The sequence below is a fragment of the Lepus europaeus genome, chromosome 2 (genome assembly GCF_033115175.1).
Source record: "Lepus europaeus isolate LE1 chromosome 2, mLepTim1.pri, whole genome shotgun sequence".
Lineage (NCBI taxonomy): Eukaryota > Metazoa > Chordata > Mammalia > Lagomorpha > Leporidae > Lepus > Lepus europaeus.
Window position 1 is genome coordinate 28,496,823 of NC_084828.1, and position 21,490 is coordinate 28,518,312.

Genomic DNA, 21,490 nt, shown 5'->3' on the forward strand with positions numbered 1-21,490 from the left:
TTTTAAAAGCCAAATATTTTATTGTTTATCTTCAAATCATGACAAATCGACTTTAACTGTCCTTTTCTGCGGCAGTAAGTTTTAAACATGAGGAGACTTATTTAGCTCAACAAGCTAAAATTTTCTTTTTCTTTTCCAAAGATCTGTGCTGGATTATTTGGAACTTAATTCTTGTTTGTTGGTTTATTATCTTTTCTGCTCATAATTTGTTTTCTCTTTCCTTGTTTTCCTTCTATTGGTACATGCCAGGAATCAGTCTATACAGTTCTAAAGCCGCATAATTCATCCCACAGGTTTTGTTCGTAAACAGACTTTGGATCTTAATGTAATTTTTGCACTTTATAAAACAAAGAGTCAGCCCAAATATGAAATTATAACCAAGATTTTCATGTGCTGAGCTATTTTTCAAGTTATTTATTTGTCTCTATATTGCATATTTTATGTCATAGAATAGCTTGTAGTGTATAATTTGATAGAATTGCTGACTGATATTACAATGGACTTTCCCATCCCTCGATCTTGGGTTAGCTTATTCCAGTTCTCAGACTCTAAAGGCAGAAAATTTAGCTTTCATTTTTTTTTTAATTTTCCTATTCTCCATCAGTGCTTCTGACATATGAGGAATTTATAACCTGTACAGAGGAAAAGTCACATTATAGAAAGCATAATTTTAGAATATAGTATTGATAGAATTAAGGAACCAAATATGTAGCAAATAACATTAAAAAGGTGAAAAATATGAAAATCTAAAAGAATTCAGAAATAAAGACAAGTGGTAGTGCATGCCATTAAAGAGAAGTTCATGGAAACACGTGTTATAAGAACTAAAAGAGGAACATGAGTAATCACGGAAAGTAAAAGGCATAATCAAGCATAGTGGCTGAAAATACTGAGCTCTATAGTGATTCTATCCTAAGGGAGCAAAAGTGATAAAATTTAAAAAACGCATAAAAATAGAATGGATTAATTCTCTACAGGCCACTAGCAATATATGTAACCTTTGCCTTTTCTTACTCTAACCATTTTCAGAAGGACATAATAATTTGTGTATATGTTTTAAACTTGCCTTGCTTCAATTTAATGGGAAAAATCAAAGTAAAAATTAGCTGTTATTTGTCTAATGTGACAGCTTACAATTCAGATATACATGTTTTCTTAAATATATGCTAAAATACAGTTAAAATACAACATAGTTTTGGTCGTTTAGAAATACAGAGATCTGAAAGACTGTGATACAGTAAGAGTACTTGAAAAATTCTGATAAATTTTATTTTATTTTTTAAAGATACATTTGTTTATTTTTGAAAGTCAGAGTTACAGAGAAGAGAGAGAGAGAGAGAGAGATATCTTTCATTCCCTAGTTCACCCTCCAGATGGCTGGAAGAAAACCAGGAGCCAGGAGCTTCTTCCAGGTCTCCCACATAGGTGGCAGGAGCCCAAACATTAGGGCCACCTTCCGCTGCTTTTTCCAGGCCATTAGCAGGGATCTGGATTAGAAGTTAAAGAGCTGGTACATGAACCTGTGCCTATATGGGATGTTAATGCCACAGGGGCAGCTTTACCTACTATACCACAACACCAACTCCCCTAATAGATTTTAAACAAGAGATCTGGTTTAGTAGCTTCAGTTTTGTAAAATACTCTTGTATATATTCTGTCATACACACCTATGAAATGCTTATTAGTTTTAATGTCAAGATTGTCTTTGTCTAACTTTCATTGCCTTTTTTTTTTTCAGCCACAGCTTGTGATGGACAATTTTTGTTGACTGGATCTTCTGGATCTTTCCAGGCTGACCATTATCCAAAGCCTTCTGGATCAAGTATTGTTTGTCAGTGGATTATACAGTAAGATGCCTCCTTCTCTTGCCTGTCTTTAATCATGAAGTCTTTTTCTGATGTGATGTCATATCACTTTAAGTGGTATCTTCAACAACTACAATTTTTATTAGCTACAAAAGAAAGTACACCAAAACTTCAAAAAGTTTCTCTTTCATCCTTTACCTTTTAAAAGGATATTCTGTCCTATGAAGACTACTTTAAAAAAAAAAGATTTATTGACTTATTTGAAAGGCAGAGGTAGTTACAGAGGGAGAGGAAGAGAGAGAGAGGAAAAAAAAAAAAAGAAAGAGAATCTTCCATCCACTGGTTCACTTCCCAAATTGTGGCAATGACCAGGGCTAGGCCAGAAGCCAGGAGTTTCTTCCAGATTTCCTATATGGGTAGCAGGGGCCCAGGGACTTGAGCCATCATCTGGTACTTTCCCAGGAGCGTTAGCAGGGAGCTAGATTTGAGGTTGAACAGCAAGGACTATAACTGGTGCCCATGTGGGATGTTGGTGTTGTAGGTGGTAGATTAACCTGCTGTGCCACAGGGCTGGACCCAAAGACTACTTTCTAACGAATGGGGTCATCACTTTGCATCGTATAGTAAGATGCCCCTTGGCCTGGGCACGAATCATGTGCTGCCAAGACTAAGGACACTCATGTATGACTGTTTATTGCAAGAAAACAATTCCTGTCACCTGCATCCGCAAACTGAATACAGTTATGCTTTGGTAAACAAGGCAGATTGGTTCCAGGATCTGCTATGAATATTGAATGCTCACATTCCTTGTATAAACTGGTATAATGCTTGCATATAACACATATCTCCCTGTATACTCTAAAAGATCTCTAGATTACTTAGATTACTTAATACAACACAAATGCTATGTAAATAGTTGTTATATTACTTGGGGAATAGTAAGATTTAAAAGTCTGCACATATTCAATACTTCTGTAATGTTTTTAAAAATACTTTTGAACCACAGTTAGTTAAATGCTCAGATGCAGAACCTGGAAATAGGAAATGTTACAGATTAAGATCAGGGAACACTCTTTACACACATCATTTTTTTTTGCTATACCTTAAAAGACATTTGAACAGTTACTATATATTTGACCCCCATACTCATGCTCAATTGAACAATCCAATTATGATAGTGATCAAATAATCAGGCTGTTGTTAGATGAGCTCCCTAAAAGTTTACATCAGAGGTTTTCACAGAAGAGGAATGCCTGATTTCTTCCTAGCTATTCTAAGGGGAAAAAGATTTTGTATTCAAATACATATAAGGGGCCTGCGCTGCGGCTCACTAGGCTAATCCTCCGCATAGCGGCGCCAGCACTCCGGGTTCTAGTCCTGGTCAGGATGCCGGATTCTGTCCCGGTTGCCCCTCTTCCAGGCCAGCCCTCTGCTATGGCCCGGGAGTGCAGTGGAGGATGGCCCAAGTGCTGGGCCCTGCACCTGCATGGGAGACCAGGAGAAGCACCTGGCTCCTGGCTTCGGATCAGCGCGGTGCGCCAGACGCAGCGTGCCGGCTGTGGCGGCCATTGGAGGGTGAACCAATGGTAAAGGAAGACCTTTCTGTCTGTCTCTCTCTCTTGCTGTCCACTCTGCCTGTTAAAAAAAATGCATATAAGGGATACTAAAATAAATTCTTTATAATGTTTAAAAAGAGGGCAGGACTTCTCAAAACCTTAAATATATTACATTGTGATGCAAATCTCTAATAAAAATTTTACAGTGAGCCATCAAATATTTCCCTCACAGTGTATGCTGAAGTGTTCCATGGAATTCATTTTGAGAAATTATAGTTAGTTATTTCTCTTAACAGCTGCATGGGACTATGGTTCCCCAACCTTACCTATGGTTTAAAAAATTTTAATCATTGCTATCGTTCACAAGAAAAGTAAAGGAGTCATTGTAACAGCTGATTAAAGAAAGTTAATCCAGAGCATCAGGTTCCTGCCAAATGCTAGGAAATGGGTTACTTCCCCATGTAGATATGTCCCAGAAAAAGAAAAGGTTGATTGACATATATCTACTTGGCATTACTCACAGAAAGCACAACATTCTATATGAAGTATAGCAGCCGGGACTCAAACCAGTGCCCATTGGGATGCCTTTGCCACAAGCAGTGGTCTTATCCACTATGCCGCAAAACCTACTCCTCTACTCTCTTTAAATCATTTCTATTTCACAGCTCAGCCTCATATAAAATACATAACATAAATAAGCATAATTTCCTTTGTTTCATGCTATAGACAACATACTCTTTGCCCATCAAAAATGATTGTGCATTACAAATGGTAGCTTTAGGTAATTCTTTCCAATTGAAAAATTAACCAATTTGGAGAACATTGTCTCAAATATATATAAAGACTCATCTATAAAATACTGTTAGCACTACTCATATGGGAAGTCAAAAATTGTCTTAGTTTTTATACTAGATGTCATTACAAAGTCTTTGAAAACTCTTAGATAACTTCTGCCTAAATGGAAAGCATATATGAACCTTAATCTGAAATTTTAAGCATACAGTTATGTCTTTAAACTGTCCTTGGAATTTTATTGGTTAAAATAATATTTTAATACATTTCTGAATAAAAGTAGATCAAATTTATATAGTTTATGAGTAAGATACACAAAAAGTTGCTATCATAATTTGCATAATAATGCTTCTATATTGTTTAACAATCTTTATGTTTCTGTTCTTTTTACTTCATTTTTATTACTTAAGTTATTTTAAGAAATCTCCACTATGGCAAAAGTATGGTTTAGATTCTTGAAAAATGTAAAAGAAAACCCTAAAATATATATGCTATAGTTTGTTAAGAATATATGAATTCATTAATGACATAAATAATCTACTTTTTCTTCTCAAAACTGATTACTCTAATAATGATACATTTTACCAGATTGCCTTTTGACCTGTGGTGATCAACCTGGGACTAAAGACAATGATTTTTCTACAAGTCTGCAAAATTAATTACATAGTAATGTTTAAGATGTAATTAAATTGTATTTGGTGCTAGGTGAGACCAGCTTTGACATTACAATCACATTTAGCATAGGGCCAGTGGTGGAGATAGCCCACATGAGTTCATATGAGCTTCTTCAGCTTCAATGTGTATCACTGTTGAAGAGGGTATTTTTCACAGATATAGAGAAAAATTCCAGAAATTCATTTGGGACCAAAAAGGACCTAAATAGGAAAAATATATTGATAAAGAAAAAAAAACTGTAAGCCTTGTACTGCTTGATTTCAAAATATATTACAAAGTTATTGTAACCAAAACAGTAATGTATTGGTATAGGAACACATATATAGACCAACAGAATTGAGATTGCAGAAATAAGTCCTTGCATTTGCAGTCAACTCATCTTCAACAAGGGTGTAAAAACCTCACAGCAGGGAAAGGATAGTATATTCAACAAATGATATAGAAAAATATGAAATTCACAAAGAATGACGATAGACCTTAATACTACACCAAATACAAAATTCAAGATTAAAATGGATTAAAGGCTTATATATAATAACTGAAACTACAAAATTCCTAGAAGAAAACATAGGGCAAATATTCATAACATTTATCTTAGCAATGATATCTAGAATATGACACCCTGAACCCAGGCAATAGAAGCAAAATTAGATGAATTGGGTTACATCAAAGTAAAAAACTTCTGGATAGCAAAGTAAACCATCATCAGAATAAAAAAAAGACAACCCATAGAATTGTAGAAAATATTTCAAACTATATATATGGAGGTAACACCAAAAATATTTAAGGAACTACTGCAACTCAATACCAAAAAAATCAAACAAACCCATTTAAAACAAAAAGTAAGTTACCCGATTGAAAATGGAAGAGGCCAGCATGGTGGGGTAGTAGGTTAAGCCTCTGTTTGTGATGCATTAATTCCACATGGGCAACAGTTTAAATCCTGACTGCTCTGCTTCTAATCCACCTCCATGCTAATGGCCTGGGAAAAGCAGTGGAAGATGGCCTGAGTCCTTGGGCCTCTGCACCCATAAGGGAGATGCAGATGAAGCTCCTGGCTCCTGGCTTCCACCTGGCCCAGTCCCAGCCCATGTGGCTATTTGGGGAGTGAACTAGCAGATGGAAGATCTCTTTCTCTTTCTCTCTCTGTAACTCTGCTTTTCAAATAAATAAAATAAATCTTTAAAAAATGAGAATAAACATTCATTAGCAGACATACAAATGTCAAACAAGCACATGTAGAGATGTTTAGCATTACTAATTGGAAATGCAGATCAAAACTACAATGAGATATCAACCCATATTTGTTAGAATGATCAGTACCCCCCCCCCAAAAAAAAATGTTGACAAGGACGTAGGAAGATTTGAACCCTTGTGCAAGGACAATAGGAATGTTGAATGGTGAGTCAGTTATGGAAACAGTATTTGGGTTCCTCCTAAAGTCAATACTAGAGCCACTAAGTGATACAACAATTTTAATTCTGCTTATTGATTCAAGAGAATTGAAATAAGAATCTCCAGGAGATTTCAGCATTTCATTTCAGCATTATTCACAGTAGCCAAGGTACAGAAAGAACTTAAATGCTTGTGAACAGATGAAGAGATAAAGGAAATACAGTATACATGCAAAATGAAACATCATTTCATCATAAGAAAGAAGGAAATTCTGTAAGCACAATATGACTGAAATTTAAGAATATCATGCTAGGTGAAATAAGGCAAACAAAGCAAGATAAATACCACATGATTGCACTTACATGAAGCATTCAAAGTAGTTAAACTATAGAAATGAAAGTAGATTGGTGTTCGCCAGGCGTTGTGGGCGGAGAGAACAAATGAAGAGCGGCTGATAAATGGATATAGATTTCAAGCATGCAAAAGTTCTAAAGATCTGCTGTGCAATGTTGTGTTCATAGCTAACAATACTATGTTAAGAGGAAGTGTCATATGTTATGTGTTTTCTACTATAAGAAGAAAAATATCCAAGCCCTATAATGTGTTAAGAATTACATCACTATGCCAGCGCCGTGGCTTAACAGGCTAATCCTCTGCCTTGCGGTGCCGGCACACCGGGTTCTAGTCCCGGTTGGGGCACCGGATTCTATCCCGGTTGCTCCTTTTCCAGGCCAGCTCTCTGCTATGGCCCGGGAAGGCAGTGGAGGATGGCCCAAGTCCTTGGGCCCTGCACCCACAAGGGAGACCAGGAGAAGCACCTGGCTCCTGGCTTAGGATCAGCGAGATGTGCTGTCCGCAGCGGCCATGGGAGGGTGAACCAACGGCAAAAGGAAGACCTTTCTCTCTGTCTCTCGCTCTCTCTCACTATCCACTCTGCCTGTCAAAAAAAAAAAAAAAAGAAAGAAAGAAAAAAAAAGAATTACATCACTGTTAAGACTGTTGTAATCTATATCTTGTTTTTAATTCAGGGTAAACCAAGGACTGTCTATTAAACTGAGCTTCGATTCTTTTAATACGTATTATACAGACCTGTTAAACATTTATGAAGGTGTAGGTCCAAGCAAGATTTTAAGAGGTAAGTTAAAGCAAATATAAATTGATATCAAAATGAAAATATTTGGTGAGCTTTTTGGAGTGGTATGTGTCTACTTCGGTTCAGAACAGAATATAATCGTGCAGTTTAAGTAACCAAGGGAAAAAAGCCAAATTGGTCCTCATTATAAAAACTGAGAAACTGATATTCAATATAATCTTCTTTATAATAACATGATTTCACATGGTTCTCCTCTAACTGATGTTTTGAAAATCATATAAATTTTGCCAAATAAATATACTTATATATTTTGTTACAATATATATTTAAAACTATTCTCTACTAGGCAAAACACAGACAATCCCTAAAAATTATTATTCTATTTTTCTCCCACACTCATTACTTAAAGTCTGATAGGGTCTCTGTTCTTACTTTCCATGTGTAGAGCTCCTCTGTTTAACACTAATTAAAAGGGTTGAACAGTATCCAGCACAGGAAGAAGGCTCAGTACAGCCAAATGTAGATGGTATTGTTGTTCCATGACCATTTACTATTAATACATGAACAATAATGGAATCTATAGAAATAACAAGGAACACACTAATGAAATATCTGCTACCCCACTTTATTCCAGCTGGCCCCTATTTATGGTAACCAAAGAAAATAGGGGGAAGTTCTAGGAGGAAATAAAATGAGGATGAAGACAAGACTGTGCAAATAAACCAAGGAATAACAAACTTTGCTCACCCATAGAGTTGAGATATCATTGCAAGGGACTTCTTTTATTATGGTTTAATAACTTTTTCTTTCACATTTTACTTGCAGATATTGAAAAGATAATCCTATCAAATATTTTGACTGATTTAAAAATTTCACAAATATTTGGGGATATGCTAATAAGCTTAGTCTTATTGGGTGCTTATAGATGCGATGCTGTACTAAATGATTTCTATGGATTTCTAATTTAATATTTTCAACATACCTACAAAGTACACATTACAGAAAAGCAAAATTGTAGTGAAAATGTTAAATCAAGCCAGCGCTGTGGCTCACTAGGTTAATCCTCCACCTGCGGCACTGGCACACAGGGTTCTAGTTCTGGTCGGGGCGCCGGATTCTACCCTGGTGACCCCTCTTCCAGGCCAGCTCTCTGCTGTGGCCCAGGAGGGCAGTGGAGGATGGCCAAGTGCTTGGGCCCTACACTCGCATGGGAAACCAGGAGAAGCACCTGGCTCCTGGCTTCGGATCAGTGCAGTGCACCGGCTGTAGTGGCCACTTGGGGGGTGAACCAATGGTAAAGGAAGACCTTTCTCTCTGTCTCTGTCTCTCTTTTTCATTGTTTAATTCTGACTGTCAAAAAGAAGGAAGGAAGGAAGGAAGGAAGGAAGGAAGGAAGGAAGGAAGGGAGGGAGGGAGGGAGGGAGGGAGGGAGGGAGGGAGGGAGGGAGGGAGGGAGGGAGGGAGGGAGGAAAGAAAGAAAGAAAGAAAGAAAGAAAGAAAGAAAGAAAGAAAGAAAGAAAGAAAGAAAGAAAGAAAGAAAGAGAAAGTTAAATCAAAAAATTCACAGAACTATTTGGTTTGGGGGGAAGAAATTAATCCCCCAACTCTCTGACCTTAAACACGTTGCAGTTATTCATTATTCTTTAAGTGCCTGGACACAAATTTGTGTGATGAGTACACACAAAACAAATGCACTCATGGTAGTCACATTTGGCTCAAATATTTGGATCAACCTTTTGATAATGTATTTTTTTCCGTATCTAACAAATGTAGTTTCCTAAAATTATGGTCGAAATAATTATTTACTTGGGTGGATAAGTAAGCTATTTCACATAAATATTTGCCAAAGATAATGTCAGATACATAATTTCAGCGTACATTGATCATTTACATTGTGTAAAGTCATTGTGTGTTAGCAACTTAATTTAACCCATAGATGTTTTCCAAATCAATTATGAAGATGCTATTATAATCTCTATAACTGATAAAATTTAAGTTCATAGAAATTAACTGCACAGTGAGTGCTAGATAGGTTACCCTCATGTTCTTTCATTCTTGTTGCTAACCATTTGTCTAAATACTATTTCCACATGCTTGGACTATCAGTAATCCATGAATAAATATTAGAATTATTAGGTAAAGTGGTATAAATAGTGCACCAATAATTACCATAAACTGTAATAAGAAACCAAATACTAAAATAGACAAAAATCAGTAAAAATATCATTAAATTTCAAGAGAGGCAGTTATTTAATTTTAATATTTTTTAAATAAAAACACATTTTAAAGTTTTGAAAATTAAGTATCTTGGTTTTAACCTGAAAAAAATATAAGAAAGAATGCTGGGTGTTAAAATTTAAAATTTTTAAAAGAAAGGCAATAATGTCTTACCTCCTGCGGTTAGTATATTTTCTGGTGTACTTTTAAAGCTAGGTATTTGTTGATTTAAAATTAAAATAACAGATTTATATTTCTATTATGTGGAACTCACAGTATAAATCAACAGAGATAATTTGTATTTCTTATCAATTTAGAATTATGTCTTTAAAGTAGTGTCAATTTTCTTATTAGCAACTCACAATCCTATTTTTATCCAAGTGTTTTAACAACCTTCTCTATACAAGTGATGCTGATAAGATTTGTTTTCATTAAATTCCAACTTAGGATTTATGCACATCATTGAAATCATTTATGGAAAATGAGATTTCAGAAAAATATGCATTTCCCATTACATTTTGCAGATACCTTGTATATCTCCAATGCTGTTATTTTATTTCCTTGAAAAATTGATATGTTTCACTTAAATTAGGGAAACGAAATTATCTACAGAAATTACAAGGACATAAAAGTATCAAATAACTCTAAAATAGTAGCTACATATTTTGTTAGGGATAAGTCAGTATAAACAAATTCTAAAGGCCCTTTTTCAGTGATTTTTGTGTAGTCATGAGATAAATGTTCTGTAACTGGTACATGTACAGAAAACATCTAACAAGGAGACTTGTAAAATAAATGGACATTTAAGACAAAATAAGGTATGCATAACTATAAAAATATGCTCTGTAATGGTAAAGAGAATGAGAGAAAGTTGGACATTATATAAAAAAGATGACATAAAGTACATTAGGGTCTTCAGGTAAATATGGAAATTGAAGTAAGTCAAAATCAATTATCAGGATAGTTCAAGGTTTCCTTTTAGTTGCAGTCAATGGCTGTTATAATTTTCTATCATGAATGGATGTGCATGGATGGGACAGAAATGATTAATTAGTTCATTTTTTTGTTCAGAAAAATCCATAAATGTTCTTATGCATCCTCAAAGACATAAGAAATAACTCAACTGAACACAGTGAAACTGTTTCAAAATGCCTACCCCAGAATATGTGTCTACAAGCACACAGTTGTTCTGCATTCTTGATACCCCTAGTGCTCATGCTAATTAATGACAATATATCTCAAATACAACAGCTTAACCTTGCGTAGGACAATACTTATAAAACTGAAGCACTCAGAAGTGTTCATAGGCAGTGTATAACCAAAGCTATATGCTAAGAATGATGGATTTTCCCCTTAATTGCCAATTTATCTTACAATAAAACAATCATAATTTGAATAGAAAATTAAATAATAGATGTAAATATTTTAAGGTAAAATTTTGGAACAGGCTTTATTCTTTTGTTAAGACATTTCTGTGAATAATGAGAAATATGCAGCCATATTTCTGCTGATAAGGGTATAATTCATGGGAAAGTTCAACAAGCACTGACTTACAAAGTCATCCCTTCCAGAAGCTTACAAACATTCCCCAACCATAGCACCTGAAAAATTAAAGATTGTCTCTTCTGTACCCCCATAGCATTTCTCCAATATTGAGAAAGTCCAGTTAATATTTTTTATTACTCAACAATCTGAATTTTCTAATACAGACCCTCATTATTTCCTCTCTGTGTCATCAGCACATGGTCCCCATACAGAATTCATAGGAGGCACGCAGTAAGTATGCTGCCAATAATGGAAATCATTTATGCTATTAATTACCTAAGAAGTATTTGGGATAGAAATAATGCAGAACAACTGTGAGCTTGCAAGCACGTTTCTGAGCTTGGCATTTTGACACCTCTACCAGTGTTCATTTAAGCTATTTTTGATGTTTTGGAAATGGGATACTAGGCCTGCTGAATCACAATGTAGAAAGTCTACCATTCCTGTCCATTGCTCACTTTCCAAACTACACTCCATCATTATCATGCTTTCTGGCTTACCTCTTTCACAGGGCATAAACCCCAAAGCATTTGCTGTAAGAAGACAAATGATGAATTATTTCACATTTCAGTGTGACTTCTTGGCAAGGCTATGTAAATTAGTATAGCTAGAACTATTGGCATTTCAGCAGAAGGAACTAGTATTTCCTGAGATAACTGTGGCTAAAAATTTGTTCTGTCAGCTAAAATATAATTACAGGAAAAATCTACAGTTTAAAAATTATTAGGTAATTGTTTATTTTTTCTTTCAATGAAGTCCTATATTTTTATGTAGAAAGAGGTGATAACTTGGTTTATTCACATCTTAATATATGCACTGAAATAATGATTAAAATCTCCCATACTCTTACCCAGTGGCAGAAGTACAGAAAGTAAGTCATAATTGCTTCCTTTTCAGAGTGTAGAACCAGGTTTATAAGACAGAGAAACAATATCTGACATCCACTAAGCATTGACAACACATCAGTCACTGTGTCACCAAAAATCACTTATTTGCTTTTTTTAGATAACGCTGAGATCCAACACATTCCAATCACCCAGGGTGCTATTCAGCCACTAACATTTAGATTTAATCAAAAGCCATTGTCTAAAACAATTCCAATTATATAGAAAAAAAAGCAGAAAAAAAGTCAGGTAGATAGTTGTAAAGCAAAATTTCTAGAAAGTTTGCATCCCTCAGTTGCTTAGATATTTAGAATTCAAAGTCTTTCAATATAAGAATCATTTGGGTTACACAATAAGGAAAGCTGGTAGGAACAGTCCAAGTAAGCAAAAGAGTTCTTCCTGAGAAAACATAAAATGCGTGTCATGTTTTGGAGAAAACTTTGAGTTATAAAGTCAGTGGTTGTTCATAATCTTCTGTTACATTCTTTTGACATTATCATGGATTCATATTTGCTAATTTCTGTAAAATAAGTACAAATTTAAACAATCCATAAAGGTGTTTTCCTTTTAAATTTTTATATAAAATGAACACATTTCATGTATTATTTTTTATTTTTTTTTTTATTTTTTGACAGGCAGAGTGGACAGTGAGAGAGAGAGAGCCAGAGAGAAAGGTCTTCCTTTGCCATTGGTTCACCCTCCAATGGCCGCCACAGCCGGCACGCTGCGGCCAGTGCACCGCGCTGATCCGATGGCAGGAGCCAGGTGCTTCTCCTGGTTTCCCATGGGGTGCAGGGCCCAAGCACTTGGGCCATCCTCCACTGCACTCCCAGGACATTTCATGTATTATTACACAGATTTAAGAACATAATGAAACTTCCTTCCCCATCTTCCCTCCACCCACAGTCCTACCATCAGTCCTCCTTTTCTTTTATTCTTTTGATTTTTAAATGAAATCCTTTTCAGTTTATTTTATAATCACAAGCTTAATCCTCCACTGAATAAAGAATTCAGCAAGTAGTAGAAAAACCACTGTTTCTAAAGAGTACAGACTAGGGCTGTATCAATAATCAAATCTTAAATCTCAAAATGTCAATTTTGCTTATATAAACTAGATTTTTTTGGTGTTGTGTATATTAATTAGCACAAATAAGGGAAAATATATGATATTTGTCTTTTTGGGACTGGCTTATTTCACTAAGCATAATGGTCTCCAGTGGTACCCATTTAGTAGCAAAGGACAGAATTTCTTCTTTTTATAACTGAATAGTATTCCATAATGCACATATACCACTTTATTTTTTTTTATCAGTCATCAATTGATGGGCATCTTGATTAAATGTCCCTAACTTAGATATTGGGAATTGAGCTGCAATTACAAATAGCTGTTTTATATGCTGCTTTCATTTCTTTTTTGGTAAATTCCCAGTAATTGGATGGCTGTATCATATATTAGATCCACTTGCAAATCTCTGAGGAATCTCCATACTGTCTTAATTTGTTGAAACTTGATTTTTGGCCTGGAATATTGTTTATCCTAGATAAAGTTCCATGCACTGATGAAAAGAGTGTGTTTTATGCATTCTGCATTTGCAGCTGTGAGGTGAAATGTTCTGTAGATATTAATTAAGTCCATTTGGTCCATAGTGTATATTATCCCTGTTGTTTCTTTATCGATTTTTTTTTTTGTCTAGTTGACCTATCCACTGATGAACGTGAACTGTTCAAGTTCCCCATTATTATTGTTTTAGAGTCTATGTCTCCCTTTAGATTCATTAACATTTGCTTTAAATAGCCAGGTGCCTTGCCATAGGGTACTTGTTCATTTACTACAGTCATATTTTCCTGTTGAATTGATTCTTTAATTATTATATAATGCCCTTGTCTCTTTTAGCAGTTTTTGTGTTAAAGTCTATTTGTTATTAGATGGCTACTCCTGCTCTTTTTGCTTTTCATTGTCATAGAGTAAACTTTTCCATCCTATCACTTTCAGTCTATGTGTCTTTCTTGGTGAGATGTGTTTCTTATAGGCAGTAGATAGATGGATCTTATTGTTAAATCAGTTCAGCCAGTCTGTATCTTTTAATAGGAGAATTTAAGCCATTTATCTTCAAGGTTATTATTGATAAGTAGTAAACTGGTCCTGCCATTTTTCCATTAATATTCCTATTGTTTGCTTTGGGTTTTCTTTGTACTTTTATTAGATTTTCTGCCTTCACATTCTGTCATAATTGATGACTATCTTTGTTTCTGTGAGTAGCAAATTATTAGGTACCTTTTGTAAGGCTGGGAAAGTGGTGAAATATTCTGGAAGGTCTTTATTTCACTTTCATTTATAAATGAGAGCTTTGCACGGTACAGTATTCTGGGGTGACTTTGACTATTTTTTGGTTTGTTTTGGACTTGGACTATGTCTTCCATTCTCTCCTAACCTATAGGATATCTGGTAAGAAATTAGGTGTCAGTATAATTGGAGATCCTTTGAAGATAACCTGGTGTTGCTTTTATGCACATGTTAGAGTCTTTATGTTTTACTGTTCAAAGCTTGACTATATGTGTCATGCTAAAGATTTTTTCTATGCATACAGATTAGGAGTTCTCTGTGCTTCTTGTACTTGGATGTCTCTTTCTTCCTCCAAAATAGGGAAATTTTCTGATATTATTTCAAGGAGTAGCGCTTATAATCCACTCTCTCTTTCCAAACCTTCAAGAACTCCTCAGACCCTTATGTTAGGTCGTTTGATAATATTCCATAAGTCTTGAACACTGTTTTCAGTTTTTCTAATTTTTTTATTTTCTATTTTTGTTTGTTTTGTCTGACTGAGATAATTCAAAGATTTTTCTACTAGCTTGGATATTCTTTCTTCTGCCTCACCAAGTGTGGTGTTAAGGATTTCTACTATATTTTTATTTGCCATATTAAATTTTTCATTTCTAATATTTCAGATTGATTTCTCTACAATATATTCATCTCTTGGCGACATTTTTTATCCAATCATGTATGGATTTCCTTAACTCATGAATTTGCTTCTCATTGTCTTTGAGTAATCTCCTCCTCATTCATTTGAATTCCTTTTCAGACATTTCATCAGTCTCTTCATCTTCATTTTCTCATAGTGAGGTGTTGTGTTCCTTTGGGGTGTCATACTGTCTTCTTTGTTCATGCTTCTTGTGTGTCTGCATCTACCATTAGGCACTTGTGGAACTGCTTGCTGTTTTTCTCCTCTGATGGGTTTTATTTTTGAAATATGGGTCTGTGGCTTAGTGCCCTTTCTGCCCCCTCAGTGGATATTCAGAGGCCAGTGCTGGATGGGGCCAGGGACCTGCAGTCAGTGCTCGGGAGTGGTGCAAGAGTCCAGGGAGACATCCACATTGGGTGTGGTAGATCTCTATTGTCAGCAGGAGGGAGCATATAATCACATCAGCTAATGTGATCACTGTCTCACCTCCTCATTGGCAAAGTGATCAATGCCTGGGGCAAGCCATCAGTGGCTATACACCACATCCATGCAGGCAGATACATCTCACAAAGGGTCTGTGCTGTCCTCAGTGCACAGAACCCTCTGCAATAAACCCACCCCAAGCCTCTGAAGCCAGACACAGTAATTGCTCAGAGATCCAGTTTCATCCCATGCCCTGTCGTAGAGTCACAGAATTCCTACAGTCACAGCACACAGGCTCCCACAGTCAGAGGAGCAGGGAATCCACTCTCAGCTCTGTGATCCTGCTCTATCCATGGAGATAGCCGCGGCATCCCAAGAGCCTGCTCTGTGTTACTGTTCCACCCTGGAAGTTTGAGTACATCCGTCCTTGAAAGCGGGGAGGCATGCCTTACAGGCATAAGTGGGCACCCCACCCCCTGCCAATCCTCCAGGCCAGGCTCAAAGTCAGTAAAGACCACTAATTTATCCCTCAAATAAATTCCTCTACTTGCACAAGCTGCAATTGCCTGCACTCACCTTATCAAGACGGCACCTCCTCCCTGCTTGTAGCTGAGAGCCCTTTTTCGGGGGTTGGGGTGGGAAGCAGGCAATATGCTCTCCCATCATGGGCTTAGGTAGGCACCCTGCCCCCCAACTAGTGCTCCATGCTAGACTCAAAGTCAGGATGGTGCACAAAGTTCTCCCTAGGGAAATATAAGCAGTGATACGGATTGCTGCAGAGTACTTTTACTTCTAAGAAAATGGCACCCCCTCCTGACCGCCTGGCATTCTGCAGTAGTGGGGGAGGGGAAGCAAGCAAGGCAGCCTTCCTGCCCCAAGACTGGAAGTTGGTCAAACCCCAGTCAGCTCCCCAGGCTGCAGTAAACTCAGTGGGTCACTGTAGAATTCCCTCTCCGCTAAAGCCCTGAGCTGCAGGGCGCTGATGTGGCAGCTGGCTGCACCACCGGCTGGCTGCGGCCATCTCTGTCTTCTCCCCACTTGTCTCATGGAGCCTTCGTTGCTTTTTCACTTCTTCATTGACAATTTCCATCAGTCAGACCACTGGAAACGTAGCCCTTTCTTTGTTCTTTTCATATCCCAAAGTAGCTGAATAGTGTGGCTGCACCATACTTGACCAGCTTGGAAGTAAAATGTCTTTCTTTTGAACACAGTAAACTGGTGGGTCTGTCTCCTACTGCAAATGTAGTACTTCTTGTAGACTTGAATCTTGAATCTCACTTCAAATTGTGCAACTAAAATGATAAACCTTTCTTTCTTAACCCCTCTTTTATTATACCAAGACAAGGAAGCCTTTTTAGAACATTTTTTCTAATTCCCCCATATAGAGTTTTAATATCATATATGTGTATATCTATTTATGTGCTGAACGTATATCTGGGCTTTACACATTCATAAAGTAAGACTCTCTTGCCATTGAGAATCAATTTTCACACTCTTGGATGCAATGTCATCTGCTTTTAAAAATGTATGTGCTAAACTATAAATTTTTATAAAAGCAAATTTCATTGAGTAATGATTTTTTTAATTTTATTTAATGAATATAAATTTCCAATGTACAGCTTATGGATTGCAATGGCTTCCCCCTCCGATAACTTCCCTCCCACCCGCAACCCTCCCCTCTCCCGCTCCCTCTCCCTTTCTATTCACATCAGGATTCATTTTCAATTCTCTTTATATACAGAAGATCAATTTATTATATATTTAGTAAAGATTTCAACACTTTGCACCCACATAGAAACACAAAGTGAAACATACTATTTGAGTACTAGTTATAGCATTACATCAAAATGTACAGCACATTAAGGACAGAGATCCCACATGAGGAACAAGTGCACAGTGGCTCCTGTTGTTGACCCAACAAATTGACACTCTAGTTTATGGTGCCAGTAACCACCCTAGGCTCTCGTCAAGAGTTGCCAAGGCTATGGAAGCCTTCCAAGTTTGCCGACTCTGCTCATATTTAGACAAGGTCATAAAAGACAGAGTGAGGATAGTAACCAATGATCCTAAGAGTGGCATTTACCAGGTTTGAACAATTATACAGCATTAAGTGGGGAAGAGGACCATCAGTACACACAGGTTGGGAGTAGAGCCATTGGTGGTAGAATAGAGGTTATGATTACAAAGGAATGAGGCCCAAGTGCGCTAGACAGGGTCTAGAACAAAGGACAGAGTCATTATTAGAGGAGCTAAGAAAGGTGCTGTCTAAGCTACAAGTAAGTTTTCTGATTGAGAGGCAAATAGAACCTGAAAGAAGGGGTTTGATAATAATCTGTTGGGCTTTAGGCCTTGTAAGTTAAGAGGCCCAGACCTATCTATCTCTTCACATGGGGTATATCCTAAGGGAGGTGTGAACCTCCTAGGGGAAGGCACTCAGTTGACTTTCATTACTTAGCTGGCCTGGGAGGAGAGCTGGCTAGGTAAAGGCAGGTGGCATCTCTAACAAGAAATTTACAGTTCTGCCTGAAATGTTGCTGACCCTACGTGGCCGTCCCCTCAGCTGCAGTGGTCACTTTGGAAGCTGGGTTGAGTGAAGGGCTTTTCAGCTTAGAGCCAATAAGATCTGTGGCTCTGACCTGGGCATCCTTCGACTCCAGGGCAGGTCCATTTCCAGTGATCCAACTCTTGGCAGAGCTGCCAGGGCTCTTCACAAGCTGACTTCTGCTGAAGCCCAGGCTTACCACATTGAAAGCCACTGCAGTGGACTGGCCTGTTGGGTCTCCTTGAGGGCAGATCACTGTACAGATCAGCCATTAATAGGCCTGCCACCCATTGCTTCTGGTGCCTAGCTTTCTTTTCCTCCTGGTTTGTGTTAAAGCAGACCAGAGGATGCAAGTCAAGGGAGTGCCCAAGTCCCATCTCGAATCTTCAGTGGCCTGAACTACAAGTCTATAGTCACAGGCATGTTCTGTAGTAGTTTTTCTAAGGTAGACAATGCCCATGAGGAAAATTATATCCTCACTTAAAAACTTTCTTTCCCTTTGGTCTGAAAGGGAGGTTTTTTCTACTTACTGTATACTTCGCTGATGGCGAAGTAAATCTAGCTATGAGATTATAATTTAAGCTCTTATTTTGGCTATGCTATTACAGAAAAATGTTAGTCATCTCTTTTATAAGGTCTAAAGATTAAATTGTGCGTCTTACAGATTCATTCATAATAGAATTAGTTTCCTACCTTGAAGAGAATAGAGAAATGAAAGAACAAGTTGGGCTTAGAATAGAGAAATGAGGGAGCAAGTCCTAGATTGCTTGTGAGTAATGATTTTTATAAATCAACATGAGAACACTTTATATCCATATACTCCAGTCACACTGAGAGTCAGGATTAGGAATAGATATTTAAGCAACTTAGATTCAAGGCATAAAACGATAAAAAAAAAAGCAATATAAAATGTTGTGGAAACAATCCTTAAGTCATCAAGTACTTTTTAGGGGTCTTAGAGTTATATGGGTAGAGAACCAAAAAATATTCTTATATTTATAATATTTTGACCTAGGTTTCACCTCTATGAGTGTGGCACTGGTCATATCTCATCGAATCAAACTAAGTTTTGGGTTTGTTAGTGCTTAAGTTGTCTATTTGTTAGGGAATCTTTTTCAAGAATGCAATTTCTTTGTTTATGTGTATATTGTGTGTGAAGCTAATGATTATAAATGAAAGTTTTTTCAAATCATGAAAATGCAATAATTTGAGGATTTCTAATACTTAAAAGGACATATTTTATTTAAAATAAATTAATAATAGGATAAATGCTGTTACTGATTAATGATATATCATTAATATATCATTGGGAGATCAGTCAATAAACTGACGGATGGATAAACAAATAGGTAGACATGTACAAATAACAGTCATTCATTTTTTTCTTTTGCAGCTTCCTTTTCAGAAACTAATCCTGGCACAATTAGGATTTTTTCCAACCAAGTTACTGTCACATTTACTATAGAATCTGATGAAAATGATTATATTGGTTTTCATGCAACATACAGTGCATTTAACACCAGTGAGCTTAACAGTGAGTATCATTTACTCTCCAGGTTTTGAATTTTTAGATGCTTTAATATTTTAATGGAATTTTAAAAGTAAGAGAACTTAAAATTTTATTACATAAATTTTTAATGAATATCTTTTGTGCTCATCTCTTTTTATTTGATACTAAAGAAAAAATAAGGAATTGGAAAATAGTTCATTTTCTTCAAAAAGATGAAATAATCAATTTGAGAAAAAATAAATATAAAATTAAATTAAAAGTTTGTAGATTACAAGTGTTCCAAGTATAAATGTAATAATTAGCACATAACAAATTCAGAGATGCTTCCATAAATTTAACTATGATTAAAGTATTAAATTTGGTAATAAAAGGGAGACAAAAGGGAGACTAAAAAACACTGGACAAAGTTAGTGTTGATAAACCAATAGAGGTATTATGTAATAAAACACAAGAAGCTTGTGTACATATTTGTGAAAGTTCTGATGAGATACACAATACACATTTAACACAGTTCACAATCAAAAGCTGTATTTTAACCTAAATGAATGAAACAGAGATTAATTTAAGAATTGATTTTGTGCATCCCACTCAATCATAAGTTTAAAATGTTAGACCATTTTCTAAGCAGTCTAATTATGTTTCTCATATTGTGTAGTTGATTCGAGTTTTGATTTTTTTAATTCACAGATTATGAAAAAATTAACTGTAATTTTGAGGATGGCTTTTGTTTCTGGGTCCAGGATTTAAATGATGATAACGAATGGGAAAGAATTCAGGGGAGCACTTTTCCTCCCTTTACTGGACCAAATTTTGACCATACTTTTGGCAATGCTTCAGGTAAGAATCATTTTTAATTAACAAATAAAAAGAAGAGGGTTTTGTGTTTGCAGTTTAAAGAGAGAGCTAAACAGTCTTTTCACATTATTGTTTTTCAAAATGATAGTCTAATAAATGTTCTTAAATGAAAAGTGATAATCAAATTAGCATGTAAAGCAAATGTATTCCAAGAATGATATTCTTTTGTTTATATATTCATGAGCAGTTGAATCAAGGGCCATTAGAAATAGGCAGATAAGACTGTCACTTTGTATTTGCCACTTATTATTAACTAAGTAGACTTGTGTAAGGTAATTAACTTTTCTGAACTTTGCTTTTTTTTTACCTTAATCTCATTTTCTGATTGCTTATTGTTAATGCACATAAATAAAATGGATTTTTCTATATTGATCTTTTACCGTACAGCCTTGCTGAATAGTTTGTTAACTCTGATATTTTCTTACAGAATTAATTAGCATTTTCAATATTCAAGATCATATCAACTTGAAATGAAGATATATTTACTTCTTCTGGGAATTCTGTGGAACATTGGTTCTAGATAGGGTTCCCAGGGGAGAACTGTGATTGTAGGTACATTTTTAATGCAAATAGGATATTAGAATTTGACACCAAGAGGAAATATTAATATTTGATCAAGAAACCCAGAAGTCATGGATAAATATGAGGAGATAAGGAAATCATATGGGGCTGATCACCCATGAAAATCTTGGAAGCATGTATTCATCATCCCAAAAATACTCTTCACCATAGAATTTCAAATCTAGATGTGGGTCTTAAAAAGTAAGAAAAATTGAGGCCGGCACCATGGCTCAATAGGCTAATCCTCTGCCTGTGGTGCCAGCACACCAAGTTCTAGTCCCGGTCAGGGCGCCGGTTCTGTCCCAGTTGCCCCTGTTTCAGTCTAGCTCTCTGCTGTGGCCCAGGAGTACAGTGGAGGATGGCCCAGGTCCTTGGGCCCTGCACCCACAGGGAGACCAGGAGAAGCACCTGGCTCCTGGCTTCAGATCAGCGCGGTGCGCCGGCTGCAGCATGCTGACAGCACAGCAGCGGCCATTGGAGGGTGAACCAACGGTTAAAGAAGACCTTTCTCTCTGTGTCTCTCTCTCTCACTGTCCATTCTGCTTGTCAAAAAAGAAAAAAGAAAAAAGAGAAAAGAAAAAAAGTAAGGAAAATTGAAAAAAGAGCAGAGTGAAAATTTGTGCATTTGTATAATTTTCCTAAGCAAAATCTCTCCTATAGTATGGCTTGTTGATAGA

General features: G+C 36.3%; 1 protein-coding gene across 1 annotated transcript in view; it reads left to right on the top strand.

The window, feature by feature from the left end:
* The window catches only part of TMPRSS15 (transmembrane serine protease 15), a 134,632-nt gene that overhangs the window by 37,630 nt on the left and 75,512 nt on the right, over positions 1-21,490 (top strand). The window contains exons 7-10 of the mRNA XM_062180224.1: positions 1,739-1,847; positions 7,252-7,358; positions 19,281-19,421; positions 20,085-20,234. Of these exons, the coding sequence (XP_062036208.1) occupies positions 1,739-1,847; positions 7,252-7,358; positions 19,281-19,421; positions 20,085-20,234 (507 nt within the window). The remainder of the gene's footprint in view (positions 1-1,738; positions 1,848-7,251; positions 7,359-19,280; positions 19,422-20,084; positions 20,235-21,490) is intronic.